Source organism: Papio anubis, chromosome 2, assembly GCF_008728515.1.
Source record: "Papio anubis isolate 15944 chromosome 2, Panubis1.0, whole genome shotgun sequence".
Lineage (NCBI taxonomy): Eukaryota > Metazoa > Chordata > Mammalia > Primates > Cercopithecidae > Papio > Papio anubis.
The window spans coordinates 53418432-53441866 of NC_044977.1; the positions used below are offsets into that span (position 1 = coordinate 53418432).

At 43.0% G+C, this 23435-nt stretch overlaps 1 protein-coding gene across 8 annotated transcripts in view; it reads right to left on the reverse strand.

The window, feature by feature from the left end:
- ATG7 (autophagy related 7) overlaps positions 1 to 23435 on the reverse strand; it is a 267608-nt gene that overhangs the window by 235026 nt on the left and 9147 nt on the right. For 6 of the 8 annotated variants that reach the window (XR_004181750.1, XR_004181748.1, XM_031662452.1 and 3 more), the window contains exons 2-5: positions 11219 to 11391; positions 10658 to 10712; positions 3439 to 3556; positions 1432 to 1509 (exon numbers count right to left, since the gene is read on the reverse strand). Coding sequence is in view for 6 of the 8 variants with exons in the window: in XM_031662452.1 (XP_031518312.1) it covers positions 1432 to 1509; positions 3439 to 3556; positions 10658 to 10712; positions 11219 to 11378 (411 nt within the window). In the remaining 2 variants the exon portion in view is untranslated. Of the gene's footprint in view, positions 1 to 1431; positions 1510 to 3438; positions 3557 to 8598; positions 8637 to 10657; positions 10713 to 11218; positions 11392 to 23435 lie in introns of those variants that run through there. The other 2 variants (XM_021933148.2, XM_009200214.4) reach the window with 2 other exon arrangements.

Here is a 23435-nt window from a genome sequence, read left to right on the forward strand (position 1 = left end):
ACCCACTGGCCTTGTTTGATTGCTATCATACCCTCTTTTGCCTTGGGCAATAAATCAGAGGCCTCCCCTACATCTAGGAATCCAGGAGGAATGGTGGGAGGTCGGGGAAGAACTTGGCAAAAAATAAAAAGTGGGAAAGAGGATTAATATCCAAAGCTGATGACACTGTGGTGAAACAGCATACTTAATCCACAGCAACATTACAGTGTTTATACGCCCGCTCCAAAGAACTTATTTTAAAGAAGTAAAATGAGCAGGAAAAAAGACCAATATGGCTAATATTATATATTTTTCAATATGCCACAGTATTTTTTTGTTTGAGACAGGGTCTCACTCTGTTTTCCAGGCTGGAGTGCAGTGGTGCAATCATGGCTTGCTGCAGCCTCAATCTCTCAGGCTCAGATGATCCTCCCACCTCAGCTCCCCAGTAGCTGGAACCACAGGCAGGTGCCACCACACCTGGCTAATTTTTGTATTTTTTGTAGTGACAAGGTGTTGCCCAGGCTGGTCTCAAACTCTTGGCCTCAAGTGATCCACCTGCCTCAGCCTCCCAAAGTGCTGGTATTACAAGCATGAGCCACTGTGCGCAGACTAGCATTTTTAATAATAGTGAATATTAGAAACCACCTGAATATATAACAGGAATCTATGGAACATACATTTGACAGAATGTTATATAGTCAATATAATAATAAAGGATATAAATTAGTTTTATATACACAGATATATATATACATATCTGTGTGCTGTGTGTGTGCACTTGCATGTGTGTATAGCTGGTATCTGTGTGTTTGCATAGCTGGTATCTCTATAACCAACTCTTACCTTTTCCCTACTTTTCCCTCACCAAGGCCAGGTCCTTCCATCTACATTCTACCCCTTCTTCACTGGGCAGCACATGTTACCCTAATACGATTTCCTTTTCAAGGCTACCCTCAATGTTCATTTTAATTAGATTTCGCTTACAGAAAACATTTTTCTGACTTTAAAAAAACAAAAAACGAAAAAATCAACAAGCAATTTTGTGGTCAAGCTATGCAGTGTGATCTCCTCTAATCCAGAAGCCCCTTCCCTTTATTTCAATGGACCTCTGTAGGACGGTATTTAACAAAGGCGTTAGCAACAATGAAACAACATTCCCTGAACCTGACTGTATGATGCCCTGTTTTATATAAACTATGCAATTACTGCCAGTATGATCCATAGGGATGCATTACTGCCAGTATGATCCATAGAGGTGAATTAAGTCAGCATCGGTAATAGGTGCCAGCACTATCTGGCCACTAATCAAATGAGCGTTTCGTTAACAGCTATTATTCAAATAACAGAAGGTAGTAGCTTCAGAGAGAAGAGCACACTGTTCTGCGGGTACACTGGGCTGAGCCAGGGGATCTCACCAGCCTCGGTGCAACCGAGAGCCCATTTACTTACTGCAAATGTCAAGAGGAGGAACTTGTTGAGGAGTACAGGATTTTCAAGAGCAGCACCTGATTTTATGGATTCCCATATCTGCCAAAAGAAGAAAAGCGTCAAGGCAGGTTACCAGGCATCTCTGAGCTTCTCACTCCCAGGCGAAGTGTGGAGCTGAAAAGCACCAGGTTCTTCTTTCCTGCAGGCCCAGCACCACTTACCCCATACAATGAAGTGGGTTGTTACCTCACTCTGCCCACTTCACACTGCCTCTCTCCCAGCCACACTCCCTTCAACATCTAAGCCAAGTGAGGGAGCCCAGGCGCCTCCTCTCAGCAGATCTCAGCACAGAGGAGGCAACCAGGCCATTTTCATGTCTTCACAATCTCCTTCAGCAAATATTTATTTATTGTCTACTATATACCAGGCACATCAGGGTTACAGAAATAAAAGACACGGTCAGTCCCTACCCTCAAGACACTCGCAGTCTAGAGAGAGAGACCGGCATAAACGTATAACTTCACCGCCATGTAGGATTTGCTGTCACAGAAGTGGGTAGAATTTATGGGAGGAATTCTCTGCAGACTCAGCTGGGGAACTGGGAGGGTGAAGAGTCTGGGAGGGGCTCTCAAAGGAAGTACTGTAAAATACACATAGGGGTTTCTTGAAGCCTTGTTTGAGATTATCTTGCCCTGAGAGATGAAGAAAGAAGAGCAAACTTCATATTTTATGTATACTCAGCAAGTACTGAAACTAGGAGCAAACGCTGGTGCTGGTCAGCAGCTGTGGATCACAAGATGTTTTTGTAGCTAAGATTCGTAGCTAAACTTGGTGTTACTAAGCAAGACCAAACAGTTGCACTAATAAGAATCATTCCCTAAGTATGGGTGGAAGAGGGAAATAAGTAAGCAGAAGTAAGTTCCTGCTACTGACATACTGGCCTTGGAGGAGCTGGACCACTGAAGAGAGGCTCCCAATTTCTGGTAAGCCGAGGGAGCATGGGGCAGGAGCTGCCAGGAGAATTCTGGGCCCCAGTTGAGGGGTGGGATATTCCTGTGGGGGTGGGGAACCTGCTTTTTTCCAAGATGATGAAGGCCTGACCCAACTCTTTGGAGACTTCCTTTTAAATGTGCAGCCAAAGCAGGAGGTCCAGGAGCAGTCAAGCCACAAGTCAAGAAAAACGACCATCCTCTCCTGAGTCACAGCTGCATCCATCCCAAGGGATGTGAGGGAAGCCTGCCTCAGGACCTGACCACTGCACCCACACCAACAAGATTCATGTCGTAATCAAGACTGGTATAAAGACTCCTTGATTAAAGCAGTTAGACAGGACTGGGATAAACTGCCCCCGCCTCCCATTTTAATTCCTCTCACTAACTCCAATGTAAAGGAAGCAAAGGAAAGACATTCCAGGCAGAGAAGATATTGTGTTCCCAAGGAGAGAGGACAGAACAGAAAGTAGGTGGAGGGAATTACATGTGATTTGCTATGACAGACTCAGAGAATGCAAGGGCAAGAGTGAGAGCTTAGAAAGGACAAGAGAAAAACAGGGCCAGGACACAGAGGCCTTGAAAATCAGATGCAGTAGATTAGATAAGTGAAGACACTGGAGAGACTACGTGATAATCTCCTCTACCGCATGGTGCACAGGATTGACAAGCCTCTCCAAGGCACAATAAACAGAGTGCCCAGAGGCATTCAGCCACAGGAACACAACTCTCCGAGGTCTGGCTGCTTCCAAATGCTGGCTGGAGATGAGCAGCAAACTGATGACTTAACCTCTGCCCTGCCATGTTATTTCCAGCCTATCCCAGGTGAGAGCCTGGATGTCCTCTCCCTGACCTTCCTGCCAATACAGAAGGAGACAGCTGGAGTATTCTCTCTTGGGAAATACGCCCAAGCCCACAAGTGTCTTTAAGTTCCTATCATATGCCAGTTTCTGCAGCAGACCCATGTGCCTGATCACAAACACTGCACCTGCCAGGACCACAGGAAATATGACACATACATCACGTTTTCCCAGCTAACCTCATTTGCTGCTTGTTCCAAAAGGAGCTTCTTATCTGCAGTCTTAAAAGACTCGAGTGTGTTGGTGTTATACAGTGTTCCAACAGCTGGGCAGCAACGGGCTGGGGTGGGAGCACTCCTAGATACAAGAGAAACACGGTTAGCCAGGCACAGCTGGGACTCAGAGAGCCAGAGAGAGACAAGTCAACCACTACTGTAGTGGGAGAAAAAGGGTATTGCTCTGTAGGGCAAACAGAAGATTAACTGTATGTTTTCTTGGAAAAGATGAATATCATCACTCAAGAACTAAAAAACAGGCAACTGTATAGGGAAAACCCATATATTCCCTGTACTCTAACCTATCAGGATGCTGTTCTTCCACTGTCCCCCAAAGAGAAATTCATTTCCTTTTTTTTCTTCTTTCCATCTTTAACCTGAGGGAAATATTGTTTGTTGAGCCAGGAACTGTGCACAGTTTGAATTCTTATAACAGCTCTTTTCCCCATTTAAAGGTTTAAGCAACTTGCCTAAGGTCACATAATAGGCAGAGCTTGAATCTAAAACCAGAACTAGCTGAGCCCAAGGTACTGTGCTGTGCCTACGCCACCTCTCAGACCCTCCCAGGCTTCAAGGTCCTGCTCTAATCTCTCGTCTTCTGGAAAGCTATCTCCACTTTCTCTGCTAAGAGTTGGCACATAAAACTCAGCGTAATATTTTTGAGCATTTTCAAGAACTACAGTCATACCCACCCAGCTGGAGGACAGTAAGCTCCCTGAGGATAGAAAGTACGTGTTCTCCTAACTGTTCCACAACCTAGCCTGCCCCAAACAGGGCTCTGCACAAAACTGCTGCTGGGCAAGCCCCTGATGGTTGTCTGAGTCTCACAGACAAAATGTCTCACACCTGGGCTACCTATCAATCTGTCATGCCACCAGGTTCACACACTCTACATTGCCCCCAAAGGCCTCACAGTCCTCAGAGTAAGCAAAGTCAGGAGAAGAGAAGAGGAGTTGATTCTGAATATGAATTTAGATGTGGACAAATCTGGTCTCTTCTCTGAAATGATTAACTTGCATTTCAGAGTTTACAAATGTTAAATGAAAATATTCATTTCATTAGTAGCCTACTATTGTTGTCACAGTTCATGCAGACAGAATGCCTTTTTACTGACTGCACTGATGACAGCTGCATAGTTTAAAAGAATCTGTGTCTTTTCATTTAGTCCATGTAAAATTGGGTTTATGGGGCTGAAGTAGAAATCTAAACCTAGAACAGGTATGAAGGGGTACAATTAATGACATGGCTCTGTCAAATGCCATCTATCAGGCTCAATGACTCTGTCAAATGCCATCTATCAGGCTCAAACACCAAGTCCTCAGGGAAAGCTAGCTTTCAATGGCCACAGCCTTCTCTTGGAAGCTATGAGTCAGCAAATCACAAGTTGTTTGTCACCATGCTCCTCCAATAAAAGAATATTTTTCATCCAGGTGAGATGAGGACATCCAAGCTGGTCTTGAAGAGAGAGAAATCACAAAGGGAAAAGATTAAGCCCAGAGGAAAGGCAAAGAAAGCAGAGCAGTTGGTAAACTAGGCCTTCTACATTCAGACTTGGCTTTATGAAATTACTGCTGAAACAGGATGTGGAAACAGAAGGAAGCATGCTATGATCTAATTTGGACACAAGTACAGAGGAGGAAGGTGCCCTTCTTCCCAAACTTCCCAGGTGTGTAAGAGCCATACCAAAGCCTCACTCTGTGGAAGGAGAAAACTACATACCAAGAGCTCAAGCAACTGCAAGATGGCTAGGCTCCTAGTAGCATCAGCACTTATGCAAGTTAATTAGCCAGGACAATCGGGAGCTTCAGAGAGGCATCTTTCATGACTAAAGTTCTACCATGAGAGGTGGCAGGAAAATGAATTTAAAAAGTGATAATGAGAGAGAAGGAGCCTGAAACTTGGAGATAAGAGAATTTAGTTCAAATCTTGGTTCTGACCCTTACTAGTTTAGTTTCTTATGGTTCCATTTACATGAAATATGCAGAATAGGCAAATCCTCAGAGACAGTAAGTAAAGTTATGGTTGGCTAGGGCTGGTGACTATGCAGGAGCAGGGATGGGGAGTAACTGCTAAGGGTGTCTTTTCTGGGAGATGCAAATGTTCTGGAATTAGTCGTGATGGTTGCACAACTCTATGAATCTACTAAAAACCACTGAATTATACAGTTTAAAGGGGTGAATTTTATGGTATATGAATTATATCTCAACATAGCTGCTAAAAAGAATCCGAATTAGAAATTTTCTCCACATACTAAGGCCAACAGTGAACTTGCAATAATGCATATACTAACCTAGTAAAAATGGATCTCACAAAGGCCGGAAGACTGGACCTGCTTTGGGGACATCACAGCTAGACACTTGGCCTTCACTTCATTCAGTCTCGCAGTGGTGACTCGGGAAAGTGCTGGGGCTGTGTTGCACCAGTTATTTACACTTGGCCAACAGGCAGGCAGGTGGTCAGAACGGAATAAATCCTCTGGAAGAGCACCTGTGCTCTTCATACCTGGAGGAATCTACTTCACACACAGCTTCACATGCCCACAGGGAATATTTGGAACCCAGAAAGCCACAGTCAGTTTGGGGTCATTCTTCTTTGTCGTCTCCTGACTTCCCTAGCGATCACAGAGTTTCTGTTTGTAACATCCTCTAACACAGTCCACTAGCGTCTTTCTATGAACCACACCACATATCCTTTTGACAGCCATGCGCTTAGACCGACTGTAATTCAATTAGACAGTTATTGAGCAAATAGTGCACCCCAGATCTGTGTTGGGTGCTGGTGATACAGCAGAGAATAAGAAAGACACAGTCTGTGCCCCACACACATGAGTGTGCGTAAGACTCCTACTTCCTTCACTACCTTTTCAGTTCTTTGAGGGCAAGAATTATGCCTTCTATTTCTCTAATTAGGTCCAACTTGAGGTTTAGAAAAGAAAAATTTTTTTTTTCTTTTTTTATTTATCTTTTTTTTTTTTTGAGACGGAGTCTCACTCTGTCGCCCAGGCTGGAGTGCAGTGGCGCAATCTCAGCTCACTGAAAGCTCCACCTCCTGGGTTCACGCCTTTCTTCTGCCTCAGTCTCCCAAGTAGCTGGGACTGCCGGCGCCCGCCACCATGCCCGGCTAATTTTTTTTTGTATTTTTAGTAGTGACGGGGTTTCACTGTGTTAACCAGGATGGTCTCGATCTCCTGACCTTGTGATCCGCCCACCTCGACCTCCCAAAGTGCTGGGATTACAGGCGTGAGCCACCGCACCCAGTGGAACATTCTTTATCAGCTTCACATTGGTATAGAGATTGTCAATCAAAATCTATTTTCCTCCTTGTCAACAGAAATAGAAAGCACACATAACGTTTTAGCTGGGTTCCATGCTTCCCAGTCTTCTTTGCTAGACAGGTAAGGCCACGAGTTCTCCTCAGTAGAATCTGAGTGGAGTGATGCATCTCCCTTCCCGCCAGGGCCTTTAAAAGACCAGGTATGTCTCTTCCACCTTTTTGCACCTTGGCTGTCTTTCCTCATTAATCTGTTGTTACCTGAAAGTGACAATTGTCTTAATCAGCACACAAATGCAAAGTCCTCAGGGATAATGGAGCCACAACATGGAAGAGGACTAGACCAGCCCTGGGCTATTCTATGAGCAAGAAATGAACTTCCTTTGTGTTTGGATCCTTACATTTTTGTGTCTGATTAAGCAGGATACCCTAACTCAAGACAGCATCCTCCAGTTCAAGACAGTTGGTGCCTGATAAAATACTACTCGACTGACAATTCATCTAATACAATTCAGAGAACAGGATCCTTGTGCTGCTGCCTGCAGAGATCCATAAGACTCCCAGGGGCACAGAGTAGAAAGGATTTATCCAGTGCTATGCAAAGCTGAGATACTCTTGACATCTACAAGTGAGTACTGGGATTGTCAGCTATTCAACCGTATGTCATTCCTGTCTGTATGCCCAGCACCTAGCACATTTTATTATCAAGACACAGAGGAAGCAATCAATAAGTTTTCCTGAAATAATGATTACCTCTCCATGCTTATTACAGCACTGAGCACACTACAATGCAAATATTTGCCTTTTACTTCTCTCTCTCATATAGTAGAGGAGCTCTGGAGAACATATTTCATAAGTCTTTGTATTCCTAACACCTACACATCTGCACATTGTAGATATTCCTTCTTTGATAAAAAAATTCATAAAGACTTTCTCTACCAACCCATGCAGATACACAGCAATCAAAACAAAGATGGGGTAATAATAAAGGAAATAATTTGGAATAAAGAAATCAGGCCTTCTGAGAAGTCCTAAGCATTTTCACTAAACTTCCCAGCCATCCTAATAGGGACTCAGAAAGTGACAGACTTTTAAAACTGGAGAGAACATTAGAAAGCAAGAATCCATTTTAAAGATGAGGAAACAAAAGCTGAGAAAACTAAAAGGGCTTATTGAAGTAGCACAGTTAATTAGCCATAGACTCCAAATCTTCAAACTTCAAATCCAGGGCTATTTTCACACAATGGGGACTCTATCTTATTTCCACTCACCTCCCACTGTCTACCACAGTGCCTCGCACACTGAGGGTATTCAATGGTTAAAGAAAAAATGTGATGAGTGAAAATGAGCTATTTGTGTGAAAGTTATAGCTTGCAGGATCACAGATTTTCTTATCTCCTTTAACCAAAATTTTTAGATTAATGAAGTTTAAGGTGCTTACATTTTGCAATAAGTTCAAACTTAACTTCTGTGAACTGTGTTTTTCTAATTAATTGTTCTAAAGAATAAAATCATTAAAACCTTATAAAACAAACAAAACTGCAGTCCAGTAGAAGGATAAGGATAGGAGTGAGGTTAGTCTGAGATAAATATGAGGCTCTCCAGATTATACAAAACAGACTACTGATGCTCCCCCATACCATCTTCAGACAACTTAATGCTTGTACATTTCCAATATTTTCCTCGTTATATCTTAATGGCTCCAAAATAAGTTAGTTTGCCGAAACAAGAGAGAGATTATTAGGATTTTATTTCTTTTGACAGGTAACCACAAGGAATTTACAATGGAGCAAGAAAGCTCCAAAGGGAACGAGAAACACCAATACATACATTTTTAAAGATACAAATACTAACCTCATTGTGGATGTACGTCATACTTTCAAATTTTGCAACTGAATTGAGATAAAGGGGGAAAAAAGTATTGATTTTCTGAGATTAAAAAAAATTCTAGGGACACTTTATTTTAAATATCCTAATATTTGACTATTGCCACTTTCAAAAGCCAGAAAGACCTTATAAAGACTTCTTCACCTTCCTAAAATTCCCCATCTTGATATTGCTGAGGTACAATAAAGCAGAAAAACCACTGTAGCCTTTTTCAATTCTCAATAATCTTAAAGGCCCTCATCATGGTTTCAGCTCCACCCTCTTTCTCAAACTGAATTCTTAAGGATCACAATGACTTAATCAATAAACACAACAGCCCTCGCATTAACCCCTGTGCTTCTGACACTGTTAGTTTCTCTCTCCCTCCAGAAAGCATTTCCTTCTTTGGTTTCTGTAACACTTTTCTGGTTTTCCTCTGACAACCCCTGTGTCCTTCGCTAGATCTGTATCATCTTTCGCCTCCCTAATCAGAGCCATTCACTGTTTGCACCTTTTGTTCTTATACTATACAGATCCTCCTTGACTTACCATGTCCTGATAAACTCACCATAAATTGAAAAAAAATCATAAATAAAAACTCTATTTAATACGCCTAACCTGCCAGACATAGCTTAGTCTAGCCTCTCTTAAACGTGCCCAGAACGCTTACATTAGCCTACAGCTGGGCAAAATCATCTTAACACAAAGACTGTTTCATAATAAAGTGTTGAATATCTCAGGTAATTTATTGAATACTGTACTGAAAGTGAAAAAACAGAATGGCTGTATGGGTCCACAAAGTATAATTTCCACTGAATGTGTATCGCTTTCTCACCATCATAAAGTCAAAAAGTCATTAAACCACCATAAGTTGGAGACTATCTTTATTCTCTTTCTCCTCTACCTGGATGTCTCCCAAATCTAGTCTGATCCTCTCTCCCCAACTCCAGTTCCTCCTGGACATTTCTAGTAGATACTGTCATCTCAAACTCAACATATTCTAAACCAAACTTATCTCCTCCTAAATTTGTATCCCCCTCCTGGTTTCTCTATTTCTGTAGAAGAGAGCAAAATCCCTGTAGCTACTCATACTGGGTTTCAGAAATACATTTGTAAATACATTTGTTTCTCTCGCCCCTGCTTTCTAAATTTGGCTAGGTGTGACCCTGGGCAAGCCATTTTTACCATTCGTCCCATGGTTTCCTCATCTGAAAAAGAGAAAAATCACACCTGGCAAGTCTGAAAGAACAGATGTTTATGAAACTGCCTAATTAAGTGCTCAATAAATGTGTCTCTTGGCTGGGTGTGGTGGCTCGATCCTGTAATCCCAGCACTTTCAGAGGCCAAGGCAGGCAGATCACTTGAAGTCAGGAGTTCGAGATCAGCCTGGCAAATATGGTGAAACACTGTCTCTACCAAAAAAAAAAAAAATTAGCCAGGCGTGATGGCACGTGCTTGTAATCCCAGCTGCTTGGGAGGGTTGAGGCACGAGAATAGCTTGAACTCAGAAGGCAGAGGTTGCAGTGGGCTGAGATTGTGCCACTGCATTCCAGCCCGGGTGACAGAGTGAGACCCTGTCTCAAAAAAAAAAAAAAAAATTCTTCAAGGATATATCTATCATATTCCTTTACATAGCACTATAATGCCTTGCACAGTGGCTTGTATACAGAAGTAGCCTAATAAACATTCATTGATCAATGCCCATAGACAAGCAACTAAAGGAGTGAATCGAGAGAGATATCAAGAAAAGATCACAAAATATTAACTACAATCAAAATCAAGAGGGATATTATCTATGTCTCAATCAATCTAGAAGGCATCTGGCACCTAATTGGCTCTGATATACGTGGTGAAAAATGAACCAGACAGACCTAAGCATCTAGCATTCACCTCTATGGGAGGTATAAAAGAATCACAAGGGGGCTGACTCTGCTCACTGGGAGCTTCCCTAGTCCTCCTGTGGTCCACATATGAGGGAGGTAAGCATGCTCATTCCTTGCCAAAAGTAGTGTTCTTTACTTCAGATTTTGAACAAATAAATACTCACATGTCAAAAGCACTGAACTCCAATGTTAAGCGAGCTGGCAGCCCAGCAGAGTCACCTGGACAGAAGCATTATCACATTTTCAATGACAAGTCAGAAATAGCAGCATTCATAACAAAAATGCTTATGAATAGTTTTCTTCTCTTTGTTGAGCCCAAGGCGCCCCATCCAATTTCTGATTATCTATGCTACATAGATAATATATGTATGGATAGATAATAGCAGAATGTGACAGAGCTCTTGTGAATATGAGACATTTGCCAAGAATATAAAAACGATTCAATGGAAAAAAATATTTCCAATCTCTTCCCCCAGCAATGCTAAGTAATGGGTATTATTTGGATTAATAATTTGAGTTTCACTACTCTCTCTCTTTTTCCCCACAACAAGAGAAAATAAATGAAAATGAACTGAGATCAAAAAGTCAGGAAGTAAAATAGAAACTAGTGAAGAGCACTGATTACAAAAGACAAGGCTGTCTCTTTCTAAAGGAAAGCTGACACTATACTGGAGGACAGAGAGGATAACAGAAGACAATGGAAAATGAAATTTACAATCACCTACCATTGTAGTAATAACCCTTAATGTCCTTGGGAGCTTCATCCAGCCGATACTCATTCAGCTTCTTCTGGGTCAACTCATGCCAGAACCCAACATCCAAGGCACTGCTAAAGGGGGCAAACTGCAGTTTACAGAGTCCAGGATCCCCCGTAGCTGCTGCCATTATTTCTTGCCTACTAAAAAACAAAACAGAACACAGCAAAATAACATATCCATGCAAAACCTGATGAGAGAGAACACTTGTAATAAAGCTTAATTCAAACAAACAAAAAGTAATGAGATGTTTACAGGCTACCTTAAGACACAACTTCTTTTTGGATTGTGGTAAGAAACACATAACATATACTTTACCATCTTCATTATTTTGAAGTGTACAGTTGGGTGGTATTAAGTATAATCACAATGTTGTAAAACAGATCTCCAGAACTTTTTCCTCTTGCAAAACTGGAACTCTATACTCTTTAAACAATAACTCCCCATTTCCTTTCTCCCAGGACCTTGTACCCACCATTCTACTTTCTGTCTATACGGGTCTGACTACTTCATGTAAATGGAATCATACAGTATTTGTGTTTTTATGACTGGCTTATTTCCCCTAAGACACAACTTTGAAAACCATCCTAATTGGCCTGTGTTGTCAAGCCGATTCTCCTCACGACAGTGATTTTTCTTTTTTTTTTTTTTTTTTTAATTGAGATGGAGTCTCGCTCTGTAACCCAGGCTGGAGTGCAGTGGCGCGATCCCGGCTCACTACAACCTCCGCCTCCCGGGTTCAAACAATTCTCCTGCCTCAGCCTCCCAAGCAGCTGGGACTACAGGCGCATGCCACCAGGCCCAGCTAATTTTTGTATTTTTGGTAGAGACGGGGTTTCACCGATGACACAGTGATTTTCTAAGTAATCCTTTGTGGCCTTCATGTTTATGCTTCTTTCTTCCTTGAGTCAGTCTGACTGATGATGCACTACTGTTATTCCTTCTTCGACACAGACACTGTCTCAGAAGATTTTGCCATCTTGTGTGGTCCTGGAGAACTCTGCAAGTACAAAATCTTACATCCCACTACTCAGAAATACAACAACCCAAACTGTCAGAATTCTGTCTGTATGAGAGCAGTGCTTTAACTCCTCTAGCTGAGGCAGATAATGAGGATACATTTCTCCCCACCTCCCAAAGTACCTAAATTTCTTTGAAATCTCGTATTTTATCTTTTCAATGCATGGAAATTTTGTATTTTGTGCCATGATACATATTTTATTATTTCATTTCCCCCCTCAAATCATCTAATAAATTTGACCTTCCTGGCAATCATGTATATGTATGCTGTAACTTTCTATAATCCCTCTACACTCTCAGGGGTAACATACCCCAGTTTGAGAAGGACAATACTAAAGAAATGTGGCAGCTCCAAAAAGCAAATTGATGAGGTCTGTTCACTTTCCATTCTGTCCAATTACCCCACAACCAGATATACAAATATTTCTGCAGCAGAACATATGAACAGTCATATGGGATACTTTCTGTTTTTTTTTTTTTTTTTTTTGAGACAGGGTCATGCTCTGCTGCCCAGGCTGCAGTATAGTAGCACAATCTCGGCTCACTGCAACCTCAGCCTCCTAAGCTCAAGCAATCCTCCCACCTCAGCCTCCCGAGTAGCTGAGACTACAGGCATGGGCCACCATGACTGGCTGATTTTTCTGTATTTTCAGAAGAGACCAGGTCTTGTCATGTCACCCAGGCTGGTCTTGAGCTCTTGGACTCATGATCCTTCTGCCCCAGTCTCCTAAAGTGCTGGGATTACAGGCATGAGCCACTGTGCCTGGCCAAATGGGATACATTTTTAAAAGACAGCTCATATCTACTCAGGGAGGTTTTGCTTGAGTTTTGTGCCAAGACTATTAGAAAGCTTTCAGTTTTCCAAACTTGTTGGATTTAGCATTAGACATAAGGAGCTTTGGATTGATAGAAACTGTATAATGAAATACAAAGCTAGTGCTCCTACATAAAAGGTATTCAAATCAAGAAGAACGGGATGAATGTGGGGCAGAGCCTTGGGAAAGACACCGTGAATAAGATGGGCACCGAGTGATGTTGAAAAGGATGGGTAAGGTGGTGGGGGAGAGGATGGGTGGAGGGCAGAAGGAACAAGAAGAGCAGAGGAATACTCATGGCAGAAATGTGGACGCGTGAAACCAGCTGTCCTCATGTGGACGGTCTGTGCTGTGCAAGAGCAGCATACACAGAGCTGAGCAGGTGACATGGGTGAACACCTATGGAGAAGCCTCAAATGCAAGGCTAACAAATTTCGGAGTGGGAAGCCAGTGGCAGTCCGGCATGATGAATATGATTCTGCAGTGGGTAAAGGGCTTTGAAGGAGGCAGGCAGGGAAATCAGCTAAGAGCCCAAAAATGTATGAAGACCTGGATTAGAGCAGAGGAGTAAGACTGAAAAGGAGGGGACCCTTGTTGGGGCTGATTTAAAAGAAAAGGTGACCTAAATTGGTATCTTGGTGGACTCAAGAAATGAAAAGAGAGAATAAAGTCCTTGGGGTGTCAAGCCATGAATGGCTAGGAGAATGGCAGCTTGAGTGAAAGACAAGACCCTTGAGAGGCAAAGCAAGTTTCAGAAGAGTAATAATGAAAGACATTTTCAGCTGTGGACAACAGCAGGGCAAAGATAAGCCAAGGAAACTGGACATGGATACTGAGAGAACAGCTCACACAGGTGACAATGATCAGCTCTTAGAAGTTACTCAGAGAAAGAAAAGCCCCACAAAGTCCTAGAGAATGTCCACAGTTAGGGAGTAAAAAGAAATAGAACCAGTAGGCCGGGTGTGGTGGCTCATGCCCATAATCCCAGCACTTTGGGAGGCCAAGGCAGGTGGATTACCTGAAGTCAGGAGTTCAAGACCAGCCTGAACAAAATGGTGAAACCCCATCTCTACTAAAAATACAAAATTAGCTGGGCGTGGTGGCGCATGTCTGTAGTCCCAGCCACCCGGGAGGCTGAGGCAGGAGAACTGCTTGAACCCAGGAGGCGGAGGTTGCAGTGAGCCGAGATTGCGTCATTGCACTCCAGCCTGGGCAACAAGAGTGAAACTCCATCTCAAAAAAAAAAAAAGATAACAGACAGTTGTATATAAATTGCAGATGGTGGTTCCTGGTGCCCTCAAGGTTGTACGTCTGAAGCCTAAAATAAAGTCTGCCTATCTAGAGGTGGCTGGTTCACGAGGTTGGTTGGTCAGTGCTGGTCACGAGGTTGGTAGTCAGTGACAGCTACCTGGAGAAGAGGAAGGAGAAGGCCAAGATCCACTACCAGAAGTAAAAACAGCCCATGAGGCTGCAGAAACAGGCGAAAGAGAATGTGAAGAAAACTGACAAATACAGAGGTCCTCAAGACCATGGGCTCCTGGTCTGAGCCCAATAAAGACTTCTTATTCCTCACACTTGGCCTGGCCTGCCCCTCCTCCATCACCGCACTGGGATGTGGGGGACCCAGGTGGCAGTCCAGGTACCGAAGGCAGCCTGGGACTTAGAAAGATGCGAAAGAGGAAAGGGCCTTAGTCACTGCCTTTCTGTAGTTATCTGAAACAATTCTAGGAGTTGTGCAGACATAATTTGCCATGACTTACTTGTTCATGAGACAGTTTATAAGAACAAGTAGTTACTTCTGTTTCAATATTAGCAAAAGTGAGCTGGAACACTAATTGAAGGGGAGCCCTACCCTGTGAATGAGGCATCCATTTCCCACCTGGTCATATACTATAGACTGCACCTGCTAGGATGTGAGAAAACACACGGGGAGGATATGAGTTTGCTGTTGTACAAACATTATTTATAGAAGCAGAGACTGGGAAAATGTGCAACCAAAGGGGTTCCAGGTATTGCCCTTGTTCCTTCCCTGTACTTTGTAAACAGAAACAAATAAACTACTTTTACAGAGAGAGACAAAAAAAAAAGGGCCAGTGCAGTGGTCCATGCTTGTAATCATAACTCTTTGGGAGGCTGACGCAGGAGGATCACTTGAGCCCAGGAGTTTGACACCAGCCTGGGCAACATGGTGAGACTGCATTTCTACAAAAAAATTTTAAAATTTGCCGGGTATTGCAGGGCACACCTGTAGTCCCAACTACTCGGGAAGCTGAGGTAGGAAGATAGCTTGAGCCCACCAGGAGGTTGAGGCTGCAGTGAGCCATGATTGCACAAAAGTGATTTGCATAAGAGGCACATCATTTAAATATTTCTGACTTATTTGGCCTAGGGAAATTGTGAACAGAACCCAAGGGCCTATTTCACAAGAGGATATAGTTGATGTTCAGCTGCTGAAACTGTTCCATGACAGGCTGAAAACAGAAAAGTCTTAAGTTGCACAGCAGCATGATGAGGAATCTTCTGGAAATGCCTAAATAGGACAATCTATGGTAAAGGTATCACTTAGGAACATATACATCTATGTCACATCACTATAGTCCTTAAGCTGGAAGGGAAGATTTAAGAAGTAACGGTCGGAGGGGAATTTGGGGGGAAGTGAGTCCTAGGTAGTTATTCATGTGTCACTAATCTAAATCCAAACATTACTTACTTCCTGAAAATGTAAGGCTTGCCTGTATAACCCTGGACAGTGCAAGTGAAACTTCGGCCTCTGCTTAGCTTAGAAAGACAAAGGATTGTTTCTATCACACTTCAACATTATATTCAGACACAGTCAAGGAAAGAAATTAACATAGGCATCAATGTAAGTGTGTTTCAATTTTATTTCAAACTATTTCAGGATGTGAAACCCAGGAGTTACACAAGATGGGATTGTGTCACTGCCAATTAAACAGGAAAGGTTTTGATAGGGATTCAACACTGTAATGAACAAGAACTCTAGCAGTGTAAGAAAGCCTGCAGTGGCCAAGAAGTTCAGTCAAGATTAAACTGAAATAGCAGGGTGTGTGGTTAACCAATACAACCCCCCTGGGGCTGTGTCTGCCACCCAAACTTGGTGCAAATTTCAGACTTTAATGAAAATAAAACTGAGTCACACTCAGCATGAGTAGGAGCTCAGAAAATGTCACTGAATGAGTACTTATCAAAAGTTTCTGTCCAAATGGACCTAAATCTTTTGTTTTTTAAGATCAAATCCCCACAGGAAACGTTCAGTGGTATTTGCCTCCGAAGAAGGCTGCTAGAGGGTCAGGAGAGAGGAGTGTAGGGAGACTTATTTTCACTGCAGGACCTTTTTTGCCTCTTAAAGTTTGTATTATGTATATAAAATAACAATATAGAAATAACTAAAATAATTAAAGAAAAAAGTTCTAACCCAATGGCAAGAAGAAGACAAAGAGAGAGAGAAAAAGACTAGCAGTTCGACTGCTTTGGTTCCAAGAAATCATAGCTGGAAGATTCCTGAAAAAAGAACCATGTCTTACTCATCTTTCTTCAGGACTAGCACAGTGCCTAGATCATATTAAGAGCTCAGTAAAGGTTGAAATGAAATAATAGCTCTCTTTTCCCACAAAGGGCCAATGGATGGATGCTATATAGTAAGATAAAATTTCAGCAGAGTTTAAAACTTACTAATAGCTTGAATTGTCCAAACAGGAAATAGATCAGAGAGACAATGAGCTCTCCATTAGTAGAAGTGTTCAAGCATATATTGGATGATTATTTGCCATGTAATACTGCACAAAGCATTACTGTATCAGGCAGTCAAACAAGACCCGGGTTTAGCAAGCTTTTCCTGAAGAGGGCCAGATAGTAAATATTTTAAGGCACTGCAGGCCTCAAACAGTCTGTTGTGTATTTTATTTTTTTACAACCCTAAAAAAATGCAAAAAACATTCTTAGTTCCTGGACTACACAAAAAAAGGCCTCAGGCAGGATCTGACCCACAGGCTGTAGTCTGCTGACCTCTGGACTAAATGATCTTCCAAGCCTATTATCCTTTGATTCTTTGAAGGTGCCAATAACGTATTTTGTTTTGAGGGAGACTGACATCTTTGGCATAATCTTTTTAAAGGGCAGTAAAGATCAGTGAGGGCTGCTGAGGGCGAAGGCCCGATTCTAAGGCCACATCTGCTGGTCTGCAATACGCACCTTGTAACGCTGCAAATACTTCTTTATGAACTGGTAAATATAGTCTACTCAAAACATTCACACATCTCTCAGCATCATTAAGCCAAGACGAAGCTCATTTGATATTTATTGAGGCTCATAACGTTTCGGAAAGACTGCATCAGCAGCATTCTACATCCTAAGCAGGCATATGACTACACCTCTGATGGTTTCCTTATGCTTTCTCCCAGACCCCTGTTGTTGCCTTCTGACTTTTCTAGTCCTGCCCCGCAGCCCTATCACTCCTCCCCTGTGACTTGATGCTCCTTAACAGTGGCTCTCAGGCCCCCATGGCCTAGAACCGACAGCCCCTATGTCTGAAAAGTGTTCCCTGTTCTCCCTCACCTTGCTTCTGTGACTGCCTGGCATTTTGAAAAGCCAGCTCAGAGGTGACCTGCTCGGGAAAGCCTTCTCGGAGGTGCCTTGCCTGTCTTCACTCCCCTTATACTCCTCCCCTGGCAGCTATACTTAATCACTCCTGGCTCTAAGCCACCTAGACAATTGGTATTGTTTTTCAACTCTTTGCTTACCTGTTTGCCTCCACCAAACTTGATTGTAAGTTCTACAAATATAGATCCTGGGTCATATTCCTTTCAATGTCCCTAGTTCCTTGCAGAGTGGCTCTCAAACATTACTAGGATGAATTTTAGAAACCTTTTATCAGCCAGACACAGTGGCTCACACCTGCATTCCAGCACTTTGGGAGGCTGAGGCAGGAGGACTGCTTGGGGACAGGAGTTCATGACCAGCCTGGGCAACATAGCAGGACACAATCTCTAGAAAAAATTAATTTACAAATAAAAAAAATAATAATAATAATAATAAAAGGTTGGGTGTGGTGGCTCACACCTACAATCCCAGCACTTTGAGGGTCTAAGGCGGGAGGACAGCTTGAGCTCAGGAGTTTGAGAACAGCCTGGGCAACATGAGCAACATTCCTTCTCTACGAAAAAAAATTTAAAAGTTAGCTGGTAATGGTGGTGGCATGTGCCTGTGTTCCCAGCTACTTGGGAGACTCAGGCAGAGGATCGCTTAAGCCCGGGAGATTAAGGCTGCAGTAAGCCAAGACAGCACCACTGCACTCCAGCCTAGGTGACAGAGCCAGACCCTGTCTCAGAAAAGAAAAAAAAAACCACACAAAACAACAAGGAACTTTCTATAGATATCCTCCCCAAAAGAAACAAAAGAAAGAAATAATCCAAACTTCTATGACTATGAGAACAAACCCCAGAAGCTAATTACCACAGAATATGGAGTAAGGAATGAAGAACATATGACAATATGCCATATAACTTAGGTCTCTAAACCTACTATTGTTTTTTCAGGACAAAGACTTTGGCGGGCAGGAAACATGCATACACAAATCAGTGCAAATAAAACCTTACTCAACTGCATATGAAAGTAGTCAAGAATAAATGTTTCTTTCTGAAAGAGTTCCAGTAGCTACTAGTGACAATATCTGGTCATTAAGATAGCATTTTAATGAAGAGATTAAAGTTAACATCAGCAGCAACGTGACAAACACTGTGTGCTATCTGATAGAATGCCATGGAAAGAACACAGCATCTGTAGTGTTTGGATGAAAATACACAACCTGGATCTCATGGGAGGAAACATCAGATAAACCCAAGCTGAAAAACATTCTACAAAATGACCAGGATTATAGTCTTCAAAAGTGACAAGGTCTTAAAAGTCAAAGGAAGACAAGGAGTTGTCCCAGATTGAAAGACACCACAAAGACGTGACAGCTGGGGGCCACGTGTGATCCTGGAATGATGCTCCACTATAAAAGCGCATTATTGGGACTAAAACTGAATGGGAATCTCTGGGAGATGGATAAATGGAAGGTCTCTCTCTTATTCTTATAGTATTTCTGTAAGTTTGAAACTGTTCCAAAATAAAATAGTAAGAACAATTTGATCACCCAGACACACACAGCTTTATACTTTGTTCAACAGGCAAAACCAACCAACCTGACAGAAGTTACAATGGTGATTACAGGGTGAGGTGGGGCTACTGACGGAGAAGGCCATGAGGAAGGCTCCTGGGGAGATGGAAATATTCTATATCTTGAGCTGGGTGGTGGTTACAAGGCATATACCTATGTAAAAAGCCACAGGCTAAACATTTGCAGTCAGTGCACTTTATGTGTGTTATCCATGAATAAAGAAGTAAAATAGGGCCAGGTGCAGCGGCTCACACCTGTAATCCCCGCACTTTGGGAGGCTGAAGCAGGAGGATTGCTTGAGCCCAGGAGTTCAAGACCAGCCTGGGCAACACAGTGGGCCCCCATCTCCACAAAAAATAAAAAAATTTGCCAGGCACCTGTAGTCCCAGCTACTTGGGAGGCTGAGGTGAGAGGATCACCTGAACCCAGGAGACTGAGTCTGCAGTGAGCCATGATTGTGCCACTGCACTCCAGCCCGAGTGACAGAGTGAGAACCTGTCTCAGGAAGGAATTTAAAATAAAAAAAAAAAAAAAAAAAGGCCGGGTACAGTGGCTCACACTTGTAATTCTAGCACTTTGGGAGGCCAAAGCAGCATGATCACTTGAGCCCAGGGGTTCAAGACCAGTCTGGGCAACACAGTGAGACCCCATCTCTACAAATAATTTTTAAAAATTATTATGGAGTGGTGGTGCACGCCTGTGGTCCTGACTACTCAGAAGGCTGAGACGGGAGGATCACCTGAGCCCAGGTAATCCAGGCTGCAGTGAGCCATGACTGCACCACTGTATTGCAGCCTGGGCAACAGAGCAAGACCCTGTCTCGAAAAATAAAATAAAATTAAAAAGCCGAATAAAACTCCTATCTTTAAACTATACCAGTCCTACGAAGAGAACCCAACAGTTAACAGATGACCTACTTAAATTTAGCTTTGGTAAAAAGCAATTCATTACTCTAAATAAGGAGCCTAAATGGGAAATCATTTCCATAAAGTTTTCTGGCATTTTGTGATTAAAGAAGCTAAGGATGGAAGTATTTTGGCCTGGCTGCTTATAGAATTAATTGAAGCAGAAGTGCTTCCTGGAGTGAGACTGCCCAACCATTCTCCCTCTAGGATTGGACACAGCAATTATCAAGCCAGTGTAGAATTTTTTAAAATGAAGACATGTAGGATATTTTTTAAATGAAGAAATACAGGATTTTTTAAATGAAGAAGTAATTCACTTTAAAGTGAAGAAGTAATTGTAGAAAATAAACAACAGAGGGAGAGAAAAAAGCAAAAAAACAAAGCCAGGTGCGGTGGCTCATGCCTATAATCCCAGCACTTTGGGAGGCCGAGGCGGGTGGATCACGAGGTCAGGAGGTCAGGACCATCCTGGCTAACACAGTGAAACCCCGTCTCTACTAAAAATACAAAAAATTAGCCAGGCGTGGTGGCGGGCGCCTGTAGTCCCCGCTATTCGGGAGGTTGAGGCAGGAGAATGGTGTGAACCCGGGAGGCGGACCTTGCAGCGAGCAGAGATCGCACCACTGCACTCCAGTCTGGGCAACAGAGCAAGGATCCATCTAAAACAAACACACAAGCAAACAAAACAAAAACAAAAAGAATCTGTCTTTAGGGGAAACTAGACACATAGGCCACTAGTTTCCATAAACCAGTCTGACAATGTTAAAAATTATCACACTCTAATTTTTCAGTGTGTGTTTTAGTTTTTTGTCTGTTTGCTTTAGGAGAGCAGGGGAGTTTTTTTCTGTTTGTTTGTTTTTGAGACGGAGTCTCGCTCTGTCGTCCAGGCTGGAGTGCAATGGCGTGATCTCAGCTCACTGCAACCTCCATCATGCGCCACCATGCCCAGCTAATTTTTGTATTTTTAGTAGGGTTTCATTATGTTGGCCAGGCTGGTCTCGAACTCCTGACCCCAGGTGATCCACCTGCTTTGGCCTCTCAAAGTGCTAGGATTATAGGAGTGAGCCACCGTGTCCACTATGAGCAGGGGAGTTTTTAATGGTTCAGGGAAAGGATGCTAAAAGCAGAGGTAATGTAATGCAGTCAGGTATCTGGTCCTTCAGTCAGATAAACCCGAGTGTGGATTCCACCTCCACCTCCCATTGGCTGAGAAGCCTAAGGCAGGTTAGGGCGGGTTCCTTCACCCCCCTGCACCTGGATTTACTCAGGTGTAAGATAAAGACAGGTATACCTACTCCAGAACTTGCTGGGAGGGCTAAATGTTTGTGACGTGCTTATTACAGTGCCTGGCATACAGCAAGCAGTCAATAAACGGTAGCTGCTGGTAGTTTTTCTTGTCGCTGCCCCATATTAGCCAACAACGCCTGACTAATGTGGTTCCTATTCCCCATGCTCACTATGAAAATTTCCTCTGCCTAAAACACACCTCATTTAAAGCCTACCTCCCTCAAAAGAGCGCTGCAATCACAACAGAGGCTTAATTAAAAGGAAATGGTCAGTCTCCCACTACAGGTCATCAAGAAGTCCAAAAGAACAAGTTCTAAAGGGCAGCAAGCACTCAGTGTCCGATTTCTCTGAGCCCATGTGGGGCCATTCACTTAGCAGAAGTGCCAGAATAACTGCAATTTGGCCCTGAAGTGCCTTCTCTGGGCCAAAATGGAACACATAGAGCAGGCTTCTATTCTCATTTTCCCAGCTGCGGGGCTGCAAGCTCTGGCAGTCATTAAAATAAGCACCAAACCACATGACCAAGCCCCGCTGACAAACAGCATATGTTCTTAGCTGCTGATGTGTAAAAAGGAGGTGGAAATCACCAGATGCGGGGAGGGGGCTGCTTTGGCATATGGAGCCAATGTACATTTTACAGACAAATGATGCTTCTGCAACCTCATGAGTTTCGGAAACAATCTGCAAGGCTGTTAAAGAGGGAGGTTTAAAGCCTTCTCTTCCTAAAGAAGGAAAAAAGTTCTAAACTTAGAAGAAAGAGTAGGCTCTACCGGAAGATGAGAACTCAGGACTCCTACAGGGAAACCAGCTGGGTATGGAAACCTCACTTCCTTTTAAAAGTTGCATTAGAGTCAAGATGTCCCTGAGCCAAACTAACATCTCCACAAGACATCAAGTCATCAAGCCAGACAAATGGGTCTGTGACTGTGCTTTCAGGTGATTTCTGTGGTAACAGGTGATCACACTGGCAGTTAGGAAAATTGCTATGATGGGTGAGTTGTCCTCCTCACCTCCGAGCCACCTCTGAATCAACGGGATTTCTTCTTCAGTGGGTCAACCAGGGAACAAGCAGTCACATCCACAGTCTTCAAACTCTATCTGTCCTTCTCATTGGTTACTTCCAGGAGCTGTTTTTCTTTTATTTTGGTTTCCTTCTGCTATAATATCCTTCACCCTCACATGCAATCTGGTGTCCATCAGCCTGAGTTTTTGAGAATGGATGCACTGGATACCAGCATTATGGGGTTTGAGAAGCCTACATGGGAGGGATAGTGACAGCTGAGAAAATGTGGGAAAGAGGAGAGAGGAAGTAATACTGCCAGGAAGATGGAGGGCAGTGTGTCTCCTTCTGAGTCCTTTTGTTACCTCCACTGATCAACAGTGTTGCCCATTCCTCTGTTCATCTGAGAGACAGTCACCTGGATTCGTTTGAATCACTGTGGAGCCCTATGCCAACCAACAACTAAAATCTAAGATGGTTTCCTAAAAGCTGGCTGAGTTATGAAGGCTTGCTTCTAAAAAACAACATCTCTGTGGTTTTCATTTCTGGTGATCTTTAAAGAATCCTAAGAAATGGGAGAGGTACTGAAAAACTGGCTCGAACAAAGGCCTGATTTCAGATTTTCAAAATGTTTGATTTTTCTTTTTTTCTTTTCTTTCTTTTTTTTTTTTTTTCAAGACAGAGTTTCACTCTTGTTGCCCAGGTTGGAGTGCAATGGCATCTCAGCTCACTGCAACCTCCACCTCCCACGTTCAAGCGATTCTCCTGCCTCAGCCTCCCGAGTAGCTGGGATTACAGGCGCCCGTCACTACGCCCAGCTAATTTTTTATATTTTTAGTAGAGATAGGGTTTCACTATATTGGCCAGGCTGGTTTCAAATTCCTGACCTCAGGCGATCCACCTGCCTCAGCCTCCCAAAGTACTGGGATTACAGGTGTGAGCCACCGTGCCAGCCTGATTTTTCAAAGAAAAGACTAAAGACAGG